The 18,451-nt window shown below is 38.2% G+C and overlaps 1 protein-coding gene across 1 annotated transcript; it reads left to right on the top strand.

Annotated features, from left to right (window-relative positions):
• Positions 1–1,438: 1,438 nt before the first annotated feature.
• pnpla3 (patatin-like phospholipase domain containing 3) lies at positions 1,439–18,361 on the top strand. Its single transcript, XM_066705265.1, has 9 exons — positions 1,439–1,758; positions 3,124–3,356; positions 3,830–3,895; positions 9,415–9,624; positions 13,431–13,491; positions 14,019–14,243; positions 15,182–15,314; positions 15,685–15,774; positions 16,788–18,361. The coding sequence occupies exons 1-9, from the start codon at positions 1,572–1,574 to the stop codon at positions 17,089–17,091; spliced, it is 1,509 nt and encodes a 502-aa protein (XP_066561362.1). The 5' UTR covers positions 1,439–1,571; the 3' UTR covers positions 17,092–18,361.
• The last annotated feature ends 90 nt before the right edge of the window (positions 18,362–18,451 follow it).

Raw genomic sequence — 18,451 nt, forward strand, 5'->3', positions numbered from 1 at the left:
TGTACATTTAGTCCACACTAAATTGTTGTCCACATTTAGTTGTCACACTAGAACTATGAACTAAAGCTAGTAGGCCTACAAAATAGAGTACACAGTTTCATCCCAATGTGTCTGCAGGGGTATAGCAGACAGGAATATAAATAGTACAGAAGCTATAAACATGTGTGTTTACACACTCCAGGGGTCACATTCAGCACAGTGCAAATTACACACAACTGTATGATACATTATATATCATATGTGATTTCACATATTCACGAAAATGTTAAAATGGCAATGGGCTGGACACTGCAAAAATAAAAGATCAAAAGACCTAGAAGATGACCACATAGAAGATGGGAAGATTAAATCATAACCCTTGCAGGCGTGACATGGAAAAGAGAAGCTGCAGATTGAAGCAAGTGGAAACATCTTGGGGGGGGGGGGGTCTTACATCCAGACGTTGATCAATATAGACTGATGGTGATGGTGACATGATGTATGAAAGAAAACAAAAATACATGAAAACCCATGTGCACTACAATATGACTATATTTTGCACATTTTTTTCAAGGGGGGCAAACAGGGGGACAAATATCATACTCACTAATATTAATTCCAAAACCAGCACATGCTCCCCCATGACGACACCACTGGATTTATGGTTATTCTCTGTCTGTACTTTTTGCATGATATATTATTTGTATGGCAGTATGCAGGTTAATATCAGCGACAGTTTGTAATCAAAGTATTAGCAGTAGAATGTATTAGTAATAATACAGATTTTGCAGGAGAATAAAACTATGCATCTCACATGCAGACTAATGGCAACTTTTACTACTAGGCTAATGATTAATTAACTAATCTTATTAATGGCAATAATAAATCAGCAAATGAGCGACAGGACAAAGCAGAGACCATGAAAAATATGCTGCTATCAGCAACATGTGAGATTGTGTAACAAATAAAAAGCCTTTTTAACATATACCGTGTTCGTCAGCTTTTATATTGAACATTATCCAAATTTAACTTTATATTCAATTATATGCATTTATTTAACATGTTTACATAACAAAGATGGCACCCACACATGATTTACTGACACGGTATAACAAATCCAGTTTCGTGACCCACTAAAACCAGTAACCACAGCCCATCGTCACACATGAACGCTTATGGAACAGCAACCCTGACACCAAGGTCGCGATGGTGTAGCGCAGATTTCCGCGGTCTGCGCTGTTCCACCAATGGGATCGGCGGGATTCTGCAGATCTGCGCAGAACTGCGGAAATGTGCGCCCAAAGCACGCTGCCCAAGATTTAGCTGGCATCTCAATGTGGGCGTGGCGCAGGCGCAAGAGCGTCAGCAGGCGTCACGCCATTGGCTGGAAAAGAGTGGGGTTATCAGGACTTACGAGGGAAAGAGGCGGGACTTATTTAAATATAGCCGGCCGCCGTGGAAGTGTGTGATTCAGTTTTCCTCCTCTTGTGTTACGATGAACTAAATTAGTCTGCAGTGCCACCGAGACGATGACTGACTCCTGTTTTCTTTTGTAAGTTTTTATTAAGTTGGAAGCCGCGCATTGTCTTGGGATGTTTGACCTGGAAGGAGGCTGGAATATTTCCTTCGCCGGGTGCGGGTTTTTGGGGGTGTACCATATTGGAGTTGCCACTTGCTTGCAGGAAGTCGCGCCCTACCTTATACGAGATGCCACGAAAATATACGGGGCCTCGGCGGGTGCCCTCACAGCTGCTGCCGTCGTCAGCCGGGCTTGTTTGGGTATGTTTGCTTACTTGCTTTTTTTAAATCAGTGCCCTTCATGTTATACTAATTCAGTGTCTTAACTGCACAGTGTCAAGTCATTGTACAGAATGACCCAGGAGATCAAAGTTAAATTGGATAATAGCCACAGGTCTTAAGTATTAATGAGATCTGAAAATGCATCTGCAATTAAGAGTCCACCCAAGTCTATTGGATTCATTTGGATTTATGTCACCACCAGAATTTGCTCACCCCCAATTTTCAATTAACAATGTCTTATTTCCGACTTTGAGGTGCATCTGATCATACTAGGATGACAACTCTGCTGACCCCTTCAATTGCACAAGCAGGACAGACTGAGTGTAGAGCTGTGTGATTCTTGAGCCAAATTAGATGTCAGCTGATGCACAGATCCAGATGTGCATCAGCCTTAAAGGGAGCAGTAGCCGCTGAACCACCATTAGCTTGCTATTCTGGAAGTACAGTAAAGTGCAAGCCACTCAGTTGGGTTGGGATGTGTTTCCACGAAGATTGAAAGCCTGGTCAAATTGCTGAGCATTGCATGGGACCGTTTTTGCTGATCCATCACTAGAAACTTATAAAGTTTCTTTCATTTTCCTGTTTTGAGATTTAGTCCTTTTATGTGGCCTGTGTGGCAGGAGTCCTGTATATGGGGTTATCCTGGGTTCTCCACAGTGTAAGAATACCACATGTGCAGGAGTGGGTGCTAAGAAATATTGTGTATCCCCTGCCCTTTGTGGGCAATCAGTCAGAAGATCCTTTAATACTAACCTATGTTAACAGGCTAGGTGTGGCTATCACAGTGGTTAACACTGGACTTCTGCTTAATTTCTCTAACTGGCTTTGTTACTTTATGATACAGAGGAAAAGAGTAATTAAGGAATTCAATTACAAAACATATTCTGATATGATAGTCTTTGGCAGCTACGCCTTAATTTCAGAATCCTTCAAATGCAGGCGAAAGGCAGTTAAGCATCTCTTCCTATTTAAAATTGTTGTTCATTAACATTATTCTCACCATGGAACTACAGTATTTTACTTTATTGTTAGGACACTTCTTAACATGATGGCAAATAATGATGCCTGAGTATAGACTGGAGGTCAGTATTATTAAATTCTTCCACTAAAGTGTTGGGGAAGATACGGAAGATTCTCTCATGTCAGGTGATCAGCATGATACCTTTGGCTTTTGATGTGTGGGCTGACTAAGCTGATCTCTTGTGTGGGACAAAGAGCACAGGATTTATTACAAGTCATTGACCTGCACTCAGTCTGGCAATCAACACTTTCCAGATAGTAGCACTCCACTTTGTTATACTGGCGTTCTGTCTGATTTATTTCTTAATTTTCTTGCCTGTGTAGCCCAGTGCTGTGAAGATGTAATGGAAGTAGCCAAACAAGCCAGGAAGAGGAACCTGGGACCGCTGCACCCCAGCTTCCAGCTGGTGAAGATCCTGCGGAACAGGCTGTGCCGCGACCTGCCGGACCAGGCGCACATTGAGGCCACGGGGAGGCTGTGCATCTCGCTCACCCGCGTGTCTGACGGAGAGAACGTCCTGGTGTCGGAGTTCAACACTAAAGAGGAGCTCATCCAGGTAACTGAACACCCGGCTTCTATCACTGAGCTGAACACTGCGTACATGCACACGCATGCACGCTCAGATTACCTTTTTATATCTCCAAAAGGTTCTTCACAGAAGGAGTTTATGGAGCATGTTGAAGGAGTGTGACGTACTTCAATGGGGGGCAGCCCTGGTCCTGGAAGGGTCGAGGTCCTCTTTACTTCCCCACCTGCTTCATAACGATACTTCATAACAAATAGCAAATAAATCGTTAAATTAAGTAGAAGACGCGGTGGCCTTCCAGGACCAGGGCTGTCTACCATTGACTTTTGTTAATTCTAAACAAAGTAAATAGTATGCATTACACAGTCTGGAGTCCTAGCACATCATGCGCCTTTTCACAGGGTTTTGAAAGTTCGGTTACAAAGCAGTTTCCTAAGAGAATTAATAACCTTTCATGTCATATATTTGACAGCAGATCATTCTGATGTCTGGTCTCTTTGCAGGCACTTGTATGCAGCTCCTTTGTCCCCATATATTGTGGTCTGATCCCACCCTCATTTCGTGGAGTGGTAAGTGTCAAACCCTCAAGAAAATGTAATCGCTAAGTGCATTAAATCACAATGTTTTACGCTCTGGTTAATTCTGATTTAATTACCTCCCCCTTCTCTACTCCCTAGCTTCTTTAATTGTCTACATCTGCATTTCTGAACCTGTGTAAGCAGTGTTTGAAGGGACTAAGCTCCTAGACTTTAACCCTCATCAACATATGATTTCATCACAGCATTGAAATCATCTGTGTGGTCTAGACACAAACATGTCAATTGCTCGCAATACCTCACAGCACCGATAACACTTTGCTGAAAATGTGGATATGAGGTATTACCCTGACAACAGTAGTCATAGCAGCAGCAAGGATGGAGTAGTAAATCAACCACAGCACCTTGATTCCCAGGGAACCAGAGAGAATCTGCATGGCACTAATGAGTTGTTGTTTTTTCTGTGGGTTGTCCCTCTGGCTGTTATAGTTTACAGTGATGCTGCATAGATTAGGGTGCTTGGAAAAGGTAAATTAATTTAAAATCACTTTGAAAAATGTTGGCTTCTTTCGAGCAACAACAATAATTGCCAGTGCACCGTAATCCATCAGGGTTTTAAGTCAGGTGTTTATACATTTGAATATCATACTTTTCTGTGCACAGGAAATTCTATTTGGACAATGGGAAGTAAGTGCTTTGTACAGAGCAATGTATTCATCTGTGAGGAGAGAGACAATAACAAATCGGCAATACAGAACCAGTTTTAGAAATGGCATCATTGGTAATGGTGGCAGTCACACTGCCTAAGGCTCTGTGTGAAGGGTGTGAAACGATTCCACTGCAAATATTTTCTTAAGATCTTTCTAAATTAAATATTAAGTTGTTAATAAATCTCGCAGAGTTTTCATCAGGGTGGTTTGCAGGCAAACAAATGCAGCAGATCTCTGTAGAAGCAAGTAGATTAAAAACCAATAAGGAGAAATGCTGTATTTTTGGAGCTAGCCATTTAAGTAGGGTGTTCCCAGTTAATAAAAGATGGCAAATCCTTCTAATGACTTCATGCCGATATTTAAGAATATATGGTGAAAGATCCATGTACACAAGGAAGATAAACAACGTAAAAGACAGGAGATTTGAAAAATAAACAAAAAAAATGGTTAGAACAATGTGGAAGCCTGGAAATTAAGCCCATGTACAGACCCTAAGCCTTAAAAAAACATTTTTAGAACTCTTACAAATATTTCAGATATCTAGTTTCACAAGATGATCCAAAAGATAATGGGCCAGTAGGGTTAAGTGTTCTAGAGACTCTGTGTATACATTTTACTCCATTTACCTCATTGTTTTGTACTGTTGTACTGCACTTTCATAAATCATATGCTTAGAAACAGTTTACTACAGTACATGGTTGGCCTATTAAAATTTGTAATACTACTGATGGTGGTAATGTAGCACAATAAAACTCTTCTACTAATCACTAATGTGTATATCCTGTAACTGCTTATTGTTTACCATTAGAAAGAAAAAATCTGGCACTCTGATCTTTTAAGATTTCTTCTCCACCTGGACTCTTAATAATTACTTGACCAAACTCTGCTTAACCCTTTCTCCCATATCTTGAGCTGTAGATTTAGAAACCTCTATTTACAGACACCAACCAGCTGAGCTGCACTGCACTGCGAGACCATCCTGTTGTGATGTGTCCATAGTGAACAGAGCTGAAATCACACTACTTTCACGTTAAACAGCTGACCCCAAGTAACCCTATTCTGATCATTTTAAATGCAGAGAAGGCAAAAGGCCAGTAGAAACTAAACAAACCAAGATACAACCTAAAGACATCCATTTTTTTGGGCAGTAGCAAAAGAGAACATACAATATTTTAAACAAACTTTAAAACTTTAGTGGTAATGTTTAGCAAGTCATTTTCTTTGATCATGATTTTTTTTAGATCACTTTGTCAGGTATTTAACGCCAGTTTTTTTGTGAAACAACCAGTTCTTTATTTCATACTTGCACTGTTTGTGCTGGAAATGGCTCTATTGAGAATCTCATTAGTTAGTTCCATTAGACCTCTTTGTACACTGGATTTAAATGCCTTTTCATCAAGCCTGTGAGCTTGCTAAGTTGTTTGTAGAAGCTAAACAAGATCATTTAAAAAAATCTCCAGAATTCAGTTTTACACAGACGTTTGACTCCTGTGGGGTTCCTATATATTATATCTTATTAACCGTTTACATTTTAAAGACTGGGTAATGTAATTTATGGTTATTTAAGATTAAATAACATTTTGGGGTTATATTAAACTTTGGAGTGAATGTAATTATCTTTGCCTATAAAATCTTAACCTATCTTCAGTGTGAAAAATAACTAATCTCAGCAGATGACATCAATGTATGCAGAAGTTTACTTGAAGGGAATTGCTTGTTTATTATAGATAGACTGGATACTGTTTGAAATTGTCTGCTTACATTTTTTGTCATGCTATCTTTTTATGGAGAAATTTGTAACTTTCTTCTGTGTCTTCCTTGTCACATGTTGGCATTTATGGTGATGTTGTGGAGCCTGTGGAGATCTTAAAAATCTACAAATCCCCTATGCTTCAAAAGGCTGTGTTGCCTCTGAAGGAAGTTTTGAATCTAGGGTCAGACCATCTATGTTAAATGTGTTGACTTTGGGGATTCTTCTTCTAAACAGGTAAAAAATAAATTGACATTAGTATTTTCCTCTTTGGGGAAGCTGATTTCATTATGATGTCATCAGTATTGCAAAGAAAAAGCTCATCACCTAATATTTCAGACTTGGTGGTTGACATTCGTATATTTTTGAGAAATAATATGTAGCGGTTAAAACTCATATTGTGCTGATGTAAAGAATATCTAAATCTTCAGATAAGACTCCCACAACAACTCTTGTCAGCATTAATATATGTATAAACTTCTACTAGGAAACATAAAATATTATCTGGTAGTATTTCAGGACCTAAAGTGGATTGAATGTAGTCCATGTCTATGATGAGTAACCTAGTTTAGCAGTGAATAGTTGAAGTACTCTTCAGTGGCACACACTTTCATTTTCACCTCTTTATAGAAAAAAGCTACAATCGTGTAATTATGTAAGGAAAGACTGTTGGCATTAATCCAGATGGATCTTGATAAATTAAAGTGGCTTAGTAAATAGGCCCAGATATGTTGGTCTTAAATAAGTCTTGATGGTTTTTGTCATAAATGGTATAATCCTGTTTGGAAGAAGTAGATTTTTTTTCTTTTTCGTATACCAAATTCACCTGAAATCCTTCTAAAACTAGCATATTTTCTGCCAGGCTGTGCTGTGTGAGGAATTCAACAGCAGAATTTTAAACCACATTAGAATGTTTTCTTGATATTATACCTAATTGGACAATAAATCTGCTTTATCTTGCTGAACTTTTGGAATGATCACTGCAGAAAACATTCCCCCTTACTTGATTCTCAGCTACTCAGTTTGCAGACTCAAACTGTATAGCTGTGAGTTGAGAGGATTTTAGGTGCCTCTTATCTCCAGTTTAGGAACATTCTCTGCACTGTATGTGTGCACAATTTGGATGGAAAGAGATGCCAAAAGAGAGCAATTTGGGCTGGTGCCAAGATATCTAGGCCAATCCTTCAGATATTCAGTTCGTAGATGAACTGTACCATGGCTGTTTTTAAATTTCCACAGTTTTGAAGAGAACATAACGTCCATTGGCTCAGGTTGCTGTTTGCTTCAAAGCTATTAAAGGGATATGAGTCCGGGGGAGAAAATGTAAGGTTCGAAACAGGGTTATAGAAACATGCCGTACTTCTGAAAGGAGCCACAGTTGCAGATGAGAGGACTTGTGAGCAATACTGAAGCAATACTGAAGCAATACAGAATACTAATGCAGCTCCATAGTGCATGTAGATGTGTTAACTGTGCCCTGGACTTGTTTCAGTTTCAGTCTTTGTTATTAAGCAATTTTACTATCCCCCCCCCCCCCCCCCGAACTGAACAAACCTTAATGTCTATAGGAAAGGTTGCTGCCTCCCTCCCTCTGAGCTGAAGTTTGGCCTGTCAGCTGATAGTGTGTTGACCGCAGAATTGCAAAATTTGAATTTGCAATACTGTAGTGTTGGAATCTATGACAATTTACTTTCATACTTCTAATCCAGAAATCTAAATGTATAGTGTTGTTCAAGACATATCCAAGTGGGCCACAATGTTTAATAGACCTGTTTAAATCCTCTTCAGCATTAGACCTTGGGAAAGGGGTTAAATTGTTCAGTAAAGTGAATTGGTTTTTTTTTATTGAATGAATTACTCCAAGGAATAAGAACCAGGAGCATTATGGCCCTCAAGGACCAGATCTGAAGAACACTGGTGCATAGATATGTTGTGGGGGAATAAGTAAAATAAAAATAAGGTGGAATTTAAAGTAATAACTTTTGGAGATATTGTCCAAAGTACTCATCTCTATGATCCATCATATTTACACCTGTATTTACTATGCTATATCTGTTCTGCAAAAATAAAAACCTGTAATGGTTAAATGTCATTATCATTACTCAAGAAAAAGGTAATGAGTTGTTTAGCAAAGGGACTGCTTCTCAGACTGGTTTGAATTCGTAATTAACTGCCCTTAAAAATCTTTTGCAGAATCCCCTGAAGGGACCCCTGTGTGAAATGGAGGCTTAGCCCCAGTGTTGTGGGTAACGGCTCCGGGTCATCTGACCGTGTAGGGCCTCACAATTAAGAGCCTGAACCCAACTTGCTGTCTTTATCCCTGGTGTTACTGTGTAGAATAAATATACAGGAGGACTTGAAGGACCTATGCCATGGTTACAAAACACCATCCTGTAGCACACTTCGTGACAGAGTTTTGCTGGTTTTATTAACATTTGTGTGATTTTGCTGCACTGTCTAATGTGTGACTTTGCCTGTTTTAGCACAATGAATGAATGAATGGATTGCTCCAAAGTGGAATGTATACAAATAACAAGTGACCTGTTGAGATTTATTAATGTTTATTATGTTTTTGTCAGTTTTAGGATTCACAGTGTTTTTACGTAGAAATACTGATGGCTTGGCATTATAATTGTAGCATGAAAAAACTGCATTTATGGTAATTGGTCTCACAAAGTGTGGTTTATCAAAGCAGGACTAGACAATGTTGAGACTGTAACTAGTAGGCAAGAAATCGAAAGCTTCTACGCAAGTGAAATAAATGGTTTTCAACTGATGTAATTGATTCATTACAGAATGACTAAGTTGTGTACGGAAATGTTCCTTTTACTGGAAACCATCATATAACCAAGAAAAATAAATAAACCAAGTCATAAACTCCTGTTTATCCACTGGCTGCAAATATGATTTTTATTCCATGCCAAGATCAAAAGTTCTTCCAGACTGCAGTTTCTGCCCTGATGCGATAATGAAATTACGACTAACCTATCTGAAGAACACTTATAAATCGCTGTGCACGTTTGCATTCAGTTTTACCAGACCAGTGTGTTCTATTTTTAAAAGCTTATTGTCTTCCCTTTCTTTCCTTTCAGCGCTATGTGGATGGAGGGATAAGCAACAACCTCCCGCGTTATGAGCTGAAGAACACCATCACCATCTCTCCTTTCTCTGGAGAGAGCGACATTTGTCCCAGAGACAATTCCACCAACTTCCACGAGCTCTGGGTCACCAACACCAGTATCCAGTTCAGCCTGGGCAACCTGTACAGACTGACTAGGGCTCTCTTCCCTCCAGAGCCCAAGGTGAGTGTCCCTTAGGCATTTTCATAGTCCTTCTCAATTGTGGTGCTAAAAATACAGGATCCCATCTTTTCATCACGCACATTTCATCACCAGCGTTAGTTCATTTTCAATTTGCATATTCATCAGCAAATTGCATATTCAGTTACACATTACACACAGACTTTTAGACCAGCAGTTGAGTTCTGAATGTACATATTCAATTCAGTAAATAAATATGTTGCCAAAATAAATAAAATGATATGTATTTTAGATTTTTATTTCCATGTTTTACTCATCTATGTATTTATTTATATCGTATTTTATTTATGTATTTCGTTTTTTTTGGGTTTTTTTTAATTTTCATACAATGATGTTGTATATAAGGAAATATAGTATAGTCCCCGTCAGTTAAAGGAAGAATATTGATGTGTAATTATAAAAGATGCCCTAAAGAGCTTTTTATTCACACAATAGAATGCAATTTAATAATTATGTCAAATAAAAGGAGCAGACAATAACATTGAAAACAGTTTAACACCAAAACTGCAATAGCTGCTTTTTGTGCAGCTTTTGCAATTTAAAAATAAATATCTCTTGTACATGTGAATTTCTGCTGCATATCCATTCTTAGGCCTATATGTTAATAAACATTTTAATTAAATGCATATATGGCGTTTCAGATGTAAATTCCTACTGTAAATACTTTCTCCTCCAACCGGACCCGCAGTTGCGAATTTAATATAACTGGCAATTATTTGCAGTGATAAGTTATCTCAATTTAAGATACATCCACATACATTACAAATAGTTCCTGTGCATCCTAGCTGGTTCTGTGACATTAACAATGAAAGACTTAATGCCAAAATAACAACATGCAACGTGTTTATAGCCCAAAACAAATCTCACAAACTGAATTAACTAGTCCTAACCCATGGCGTGGCTTTCAGTGCTCTTTAACAGAGTGTGTGTTCAGGGGATCCTCACATGTCAAACCTTTAAACTTTTACAAACCAATAGATATCACTTAAAAGAAGGTAAGACGTCAATAATGTATTAATTGCATAAACAAGATGCATAACATTCCTCACTTGCTGATACTTAAAAGTGCATGGCGTTTAAATCCTCTTTATTATAGCAAGTTGCTTGATCCGTGTATCTTCACAGATAGAACAAAATAAACTGTAGTCTTTATAAGCATTAAACGTACTTACATTTAAAGACAAGGTACCTATTTAAGTTTGAAGAAAATAGGTTTCACGATATCAGTGATTAGCAGAAAACTAAAACAGAAAACCAGCACCACGCACCACAGGTTCAATGCCCCCTCAGCTGAAATATTGTCCCCCCCTTAATTGTCCATGTAGAAATGTCTTACGGTAATGTGCTTTCTTGTTACAAAACTGACGTGTTGATGCAGATACATTCTGTAATTTCAACCCCCCTCCCCCCACCAAGCGCACCTCGCCAGCACATTAGGGACCCCCAAGACCTCAGACAAAATTTGAACATTGACTGCTAATCAAAGATCTACTTGTGCCCCCTTTGTCATTTCTGATGCCCCCCTGCCAAGTTCATCCTGCCGCTGGGACTGATCAAGATGCAGTTTCATTTGTTTTAAAATGCATACACTAAGTATAAATATGCAAGAGAATTAAACTGATATTAGAATAGTGTAGTATTTTATTTCACTTGAACTCTTGCTTTTGTTTTTTTAATAAAGTTACTGACTTGGAGTAATGTATTGGTTTAGGATACAGATTATTACTTTTTAAATGTAACCCTCCCAACCCTATTATTATGTATTGTATTAGCAGATTTGCACCTAATATAGCTCTCCTCTCCCTTTCCTGTTCGGCTCAGCAAGTTTCTAACTTTCCTGTGGAGTTAAATCTTGATCACGTTGGAAACCCAGGCCTCTGGATCAATGCCTTGATCAATCGCCTGTTTGATCACGAATGCGAATTGTTTTGTATTAGGGCACTGTGGTGTTGAAAAGCACGTTTTCTGCATTGATACGCAGCTGTAATAGACGGAGCCATTTCAATGCACTTTCGTTGCATAGTTTGTTCATATTTCAGTTTTATGCTATTATTATAACTGGTTATTGAATATTGAATACAACAAACAAATCTTACATTGAGGGACCACAAACAACACACATTCACCTGGTGTACTGCATATTATGTATGCATGCTGGCTCATATGTAAGTATTCCTCCCAATATGTATTACTGGAATATTGGATCATGTAAATAGTTTCCTTCACACTTACTGCAGAAACTCTGCATGACTTGAATGCACCTGTGTAAACAAGCCCACTGAGTGATGCATTAATTGATAAAAAAGGGGGAGAAAATAAAATGCTGAAAAACAGAACTTTCTGTTCTGTTCTGTTGAAAAACACACTACAACTGCGGTCACTGTAGGATTTGATGAGTCTGTTTTGGAATCATAGGTCATTAAAGCATATTCAATCTAAATCAAAAGACTGATTGAAAAGTGCTGATGAATATCCAAATTTGTGATTTGTGCTTGATGAAATGCCCATGATGAAAAGACATAGACCCAAAAATACAATTCTATCTGGAGTATTTTGGGACACCCACACTGTATTAACCCAAATGTTTATTTGAATACTTTTTATCTAGGGAAAGTTCACAGTATATCAAATCCTAGACTGCTAACAGAATTACTGGTATCTTGTTTTCAATCCAGTGTATAGTTCACCATTCTTTGAATGTGATTTGTTTGCATCTTTGGAAAGCAAATTATTACAAAATAATAATAATTTAAAAAATAAATAAAAGCCTGGCCTATTAGCCTACTTCTACAATTAAGCAATGCTTCCAGGCTCTTTTTGCCCTGCATGAGTCCGCAATGTCTTTTTATTTAAGAATGTTTAATACAATCACCGGTCTCCAATTGATGCCGGGGCTTCTTGCAGTTATTTGGAAAATTGAAGTTTTATGGTATATGTTTTGGTGCTTTATAACTGCTTACAGAGTAGAGATACAGTCACTATTACTTTTGGTGACTGTAAAATAATTACTATTACTATTGGACATGTATAGGAAACCATAACAATGTCCTTCATTTTGACCTTTCACCTCTCCTATTACAGGACAATCGCAAAATTCAATGAAAGTGTGCAGATAGGGTCAATTTCACTATAGAACAGGGTTCCTTAAATGAGGGTGTGAATGTAAGAAGTTCAGGGTGTGCAGGTCAAAAGTATGGCTCTGTTGTTAAAGCTGAAAGTCCTGCACTGTCTGCGTTAAAAAAAAAAAAAAACTAAAACAAACAAAACAACTCACCTTTAAATTTGGATGCTTCAAATTGCAGATATCTGTAAATATATTAAAAATCCAGAAAACGTGGCTCACTTGTCTTTTTTCTCGAATATAAGATAAGGGTTTTTCTATCTAAATTTAGAAGAACAAGTGTTACTCTTAAGAAAACATACCGAGGAGGCAAAACGTGGCACATTCCAGACATTCTCTACACAAGTCTCCCTTATAACCTCTACACCGAGTTATCAGACCTTTGTTCATATATTCAAGTCATTGGATGATTTGCTCCTGTTTTTGTTTAGTCCTGTTATAGGAAACGCTTTGACCTTTGCCCTGTCTTCATAGCTGAAATCCACTCACACAGATTCTAATAGCTCCTCTCTCAGCTCATTGTCACCAGTAAGAATACAGAAGTTATCCTTTTCCTTTGTTTTTGTGTTGTGAAGAAAATCGAATTAAAATATTCTAAGCATTGTCTGTAACTATGGACATAAAAAGAACCTATAAACAGTGTTTTTTTATGTATTATTTTCTCCAGATATTGGCTGAAATGTGCCAGAGTGGGTACAATGATGCACTTCGATTCCTGAAGGAAAACAGTATGCTCTGCTATTTTTAAATATTTTCCTATGAATAGCTCAGAATACCCAGTTTATCTTCTATCTATCTGAAAAGTGATAAATAATGTCCACTTTCTGCTATGAATCTTTCGTCGTATACTATACTTAAACTACTGCTTTACTGTTACCTTTTTTTTGGCCTACCTGTAGATTTCTTTAATCTAATTCCTTTTCTTAAAAGTATTGTTATTTAATTGTTGTTGTATGATTTTTTTAAATGGTGTTAACCTGCCACAAGCTAATCCTTTGCAGAATCGTAATGAGTAATAACCAAAAGACACAAAATAGTGCTGTTCAGATCTGTGTTGATCTGGAGGTCAGAGGCTTTAAAACTTGGTGTGACCTCCTGTACAGCCTGGCTGTAGTTAGTGGGAAGTTATTGTTGATTTTTTTATTTTTAACCAATCTGTATGATTGTAGTAGATTGAGATCTATCAGTCTATTTTTATGTTGAGGTCAGTTTTATACACACACAGTCCAAACCGGAGCTTTTTTGTTTGTTGTAGATCTGGTGTGGCAGCACACCCCCTCAGCAGGGCTGTCTGTGAAGCAGCCTCCAGTGACCTGCTGCTCCGGGCAGAGAAACGGCCCTTCTGCCTCTGGGGGAACCCTCACGCCAAGCAAAGAGTCAACCAAAGACAGGCTGCTGCGAACACTGCGCCTCCTGCGCAAACGCCACTGGTATCTGGATGACCAGCTGCTTCAGAACCTGCCACCCACCCTCAGAAAAGGTACACCTGATTTACACACGCCAGTCACTGTTTCGTCCATAGGGAGTAAAACGGAGACCATGCACCTAGTTAAGCCAACACAAGTCTGGCTAATTCCTGGTTACAGGTAGTTACATTACATGCCAGAAGAGGGTGTATCACAGAGGCTTAGAACCTGTTTTCTTGGGTTTGTTCCCCTTATCTGTGGGGTCCTGGTCAGACTGTACATGCTAAACAATAAATTACAACAACAGAGTATGCTTCTGAAGATCCATACAGAGAAAATAGCAGATATAGGCTATAATAACTCTTCAGTTTTCCTGTTCCTTGCTGTCTTGCTTTGGTTTCCTGTGTGCACAATTTCACTGATATTTGCAATATTGTTATAATAGCGATAACAAATTTGTAAACAAGCTTTCTCTCTTGTTTGAGTGAGAGAACGGTTTTCTTGTATGAAAACAAATAGAAAAAAGCTGACATCTATTTATGTTTTCTCCTGTTAATCTTGAAAAGCAACTCCTCGCGGAATTCAGTCAGGTGTCCTTTATCCCCATTCAATTCAATTCAATTAAGTTCTGACATTCATAGGGGCTTTATGCAGAGAGGTGGAGCAGTTAGGGCTCTGAACCCTGGAACAGGGGGTTGTGGGTTCAGACCCAGATGGGGGACCCTGCTGTTGTACCCTTGGGTAGGTACTGTACCTAGATTGCTCAAGAAAAAACCCAGCTGTATAAATGGGTAACTGTATGCAAACATAATGTGCTATATTGTAGCAATCATAAGATGCCCTGGTTAAGTGATTAAATAACAATGTATCTAGTGCTCCATCATTAGAACTAAAGTAACTTAAAGTACCTTACCATCTGAGCAACTGATAATTGGAAGGCTACACGTACTGTGTAAAAACTATAATATCCATATCAAAGTTGTTGTTTTTCTGACATGCTCTCTGCTTGCAGTGTTCTGTGATGCCTGTGAAGAAAAGAATGGACTCTATGCCAGGCTGACCGGTCTGCTGCCCATGAGAGTGGCCTCCTATATGCTGATGCCCTACACCCTTCCAGTGGAATCCGCTTACTCTGTGGTGTTAAGGTACAGACCCGTTCTGTGCGTGACATTCAGATTGCAGTTGCTGCTTGTTTTTAAAAACATGCATCATTGATTTCCTTCCCAAATAGAAGTTGTGTAACTGTCATCCGAGTTAATCTGACTCAAGACTGCGATTGCATGGTTATTGTCAAGTATTTTGCAAGAGATCTGTGTTGGTATTTTTCACTTGACAGTTTTTCTTGTTGTTTGTTTATTAGTTAGCCATTTCTTTTTGTTACAGCAGTTGGTAAGAATTACATCACTGTTACTTCCCTTGCTATCCACATAAACAACACAAGCATTTGACTGTTGGGGGGAAAAAAGTGCTGTATTTTGTGTGTGACTAAAGCTGAAATATGTATTTGTGTGGCAGGCTGGTAGAGTGGTTGCCCGAGCTGTCCGACGATGTGCGCTGGATGTACCATGTGGCCAGCTCAGTATACAGGCACGCACGTGCCCCGAGGTGAGTCTATGACATCGCTGCCACGCACTGCCACGGAGCTGGACTCATTGGTATTTAAAGAGCAGATCCTTTCAGTTTCATTTGTTAATTATTATTAAAAATGCTCTAAGGATAATTGAGTTACATTTTCTACACATATTTTAGGTATTATGTGACACAAATGCAGTATCTGTTGTGCAATTATAGAATAAGAGTTGTTTTTTTCTAATAACTCTTGTAAAACATTTAACCAGTAGAGCTCGATTCTTTAGAATAAATCAACACTAACACAAGTTCAAAAGATACAAACAACTCTTGATTCTAGAACAAAAGTACTTTATTAAAAATTATTAAATTTTTAAAATAATGGATCAGGTTTCAGTGAATTTGAAGCCTTTGAAAAAGCACACAGAGGAATGAACAGACAGAGGGTCTGGGCCCTTGATGGGTCGCAAATGGGATCGACACGTCACCTGCTGATTGGCTGCTCATCAGCTAGCTGTCATAGGATTTCTTGTGTCCTCTTTGATCGTGAGATGCGGTGGGCAGATAGATACCTCCCAGAAGTCGTATATTTGATTGTAGGAGACTGTGGAGTCGAGTTGGCTGAGATCGCTTATCTCCTGGTTGCTGGCTAATCAAGATGTCTGCATCTCCCACCCCACCCCCCATACACTTAAATCTTAAATGCATTTTATGGCCTGCTAGAATTGACCAGACTCTGAACGGTCAGAGATCCAGATAGGGAAAAGATTTTAAGAATTCCCACTTTATATGAATTCATATTAGTTAAACCAGAATTGCTCATTCTACATAGTGATGTTTATATTTGATTTGTTTTTAAATAACTAACAAAAAGATTATATTTTTTCCCTACAATGCACAAGCAGTTGTCCATAGTCCATCCTGTCAATGTGTTACTGACTTGGTATACTTCATAATTATAATTTTTGCAGATGCCAAGGTTGTTAACATGTACAGATTCTCAGGGCGTGAAACATTAAGCATGTCCGTTTTTTTTTTTTCATGTGTAGTCAAGTGCCTCTTCGAAAATGCATGAGCCTGCCACCCATGTACGAGATGAATCCCCCTTACCTGGACCTGGAAGCGACTCCCCAGTTCTCTTCTCTGGAGCTAGACAGCTGGTACTGGGATAGCCACGGCCCAACTGTTCTGCCGGTCAAACACCCTCCCCAGCTCAGCCTCAAGGCCTCCAACACCTCCCCCCGGCAGATCTGCTTCTTCACCAGCTCGGAAGAGTCCGAGTCGGAGCTGCCCACGGCTGAGTACCTGGAGCAGAGCTCTGAGCAGGGCTTCCGGGTAGACTTTGACCTGTGACTTCCACTGCCCACATCTCTTCTTTCTCCTGCTGCACAGCTCAGAGCATTACCGTAGATCACAGATTCGCTGCATCTCATTGTCTTCCTGAAGCACTATAAATCTCGTGGCCTTCTCCCTTTCCTGCCTTAACAACAAAACTATATAAATCTGGTGTGTGTCCCCACCCTGCCTGTAATTGTAAATAATATAAGTAGGTTTGTAAATGTATGTGTCCTGTGACCAAATACCTTTTAATATACAGTAACAGATTTATTTAGCTTTTTAGTATGTTTAGTGACTTCAATTTTAATTCCCTAAGTTTAATTATAAATTTATAGTTATAAGATATAATGATTTAATAAGCTTTCATAGCACAATCTCATTGCTGATATAGTGAACAATTTCATTAGTTATGAGAGGGAGATGCACACAAGTAAATCTTTGAAATTGTTATCCAATGGATACATCTGAAGACTGTAAACAACATTTCACATGAATTTACTTGAATAATATGAAGTATAATTCTACAAAAACTACATTGTCAATATATTGAACATTTTGAATATATTGATATTGAAGACAATTCTGAAAAAGTGTATTTAGAATTAAAAAAAAATAATAATTATATATATATATATATATATTTCATGTCTTGGATGTCAGTTCCTTTTTCAGAGTTCTGATTTAATCCAGGACTTTTTTTCTAGGGTCTTTAAGTCATTTCAGTACTTTCAGTACATCAGTGTGGCCCAAACGCCTGCACTTTACACAGTCTACTATATTTGTTCATAACTAAATTATGTATGTATTCGTGGCATGGTTAGATACATGACCTGCAGCTGAATGAGATGAAGGAACAGAATGTTTATATTGTTAAAATATGTAATGAGTGTTTTTGTTTGTTTTAAACACAGCAGCCTTCCAAGTTTTACATGTAAAGTAGCCTTCTGAGATTAATTTCTCCAGAAGAACACTATAATTGCACACTTTTTCAATCAGAGGTTACTAGGATTGTTATTATCACAATGATTGCAATTCACTGCACTAATATGTAAATGCAGCTCTGGATCAGACTTTCATCCGGGATATCTGTTTTTTTCCCAAACCATCCAAAATGATGTGGTATGTAAAGAAACTATTAAGTAATATATGTAGAAACAAAAAACATAGTATCTAGATTGGTGAATACCTAGTTTAAAAGAAAAGACAAATAGTGTACAGATCTAATAAAATGTTCTTTTATATTAATTTGAAAATAAATGTTTCAATAAATTCCTTTTTTATTGTCTTTTTGTCATCGTGTTTTATGCATTTCTAATTGTATTACATACCAGCAAGTATGCAACAACACACAATTTTCATTAGTTTTAGACTTACA

Source organism: Amia ocellicauda, chromosome 5, assembly GCF_036373705.1.
Source record: "Amia ocellicauda isolate fAmiCal2 chromosome 5, fAmiCal2.hap1, whole genome shotgun sequence".
Lineage (NCBI taxonomy): Eukaryota > Metazoa > Chordata > Actinopteri > Amiiformes > Amiidae > Amia > Amia ocellicauda.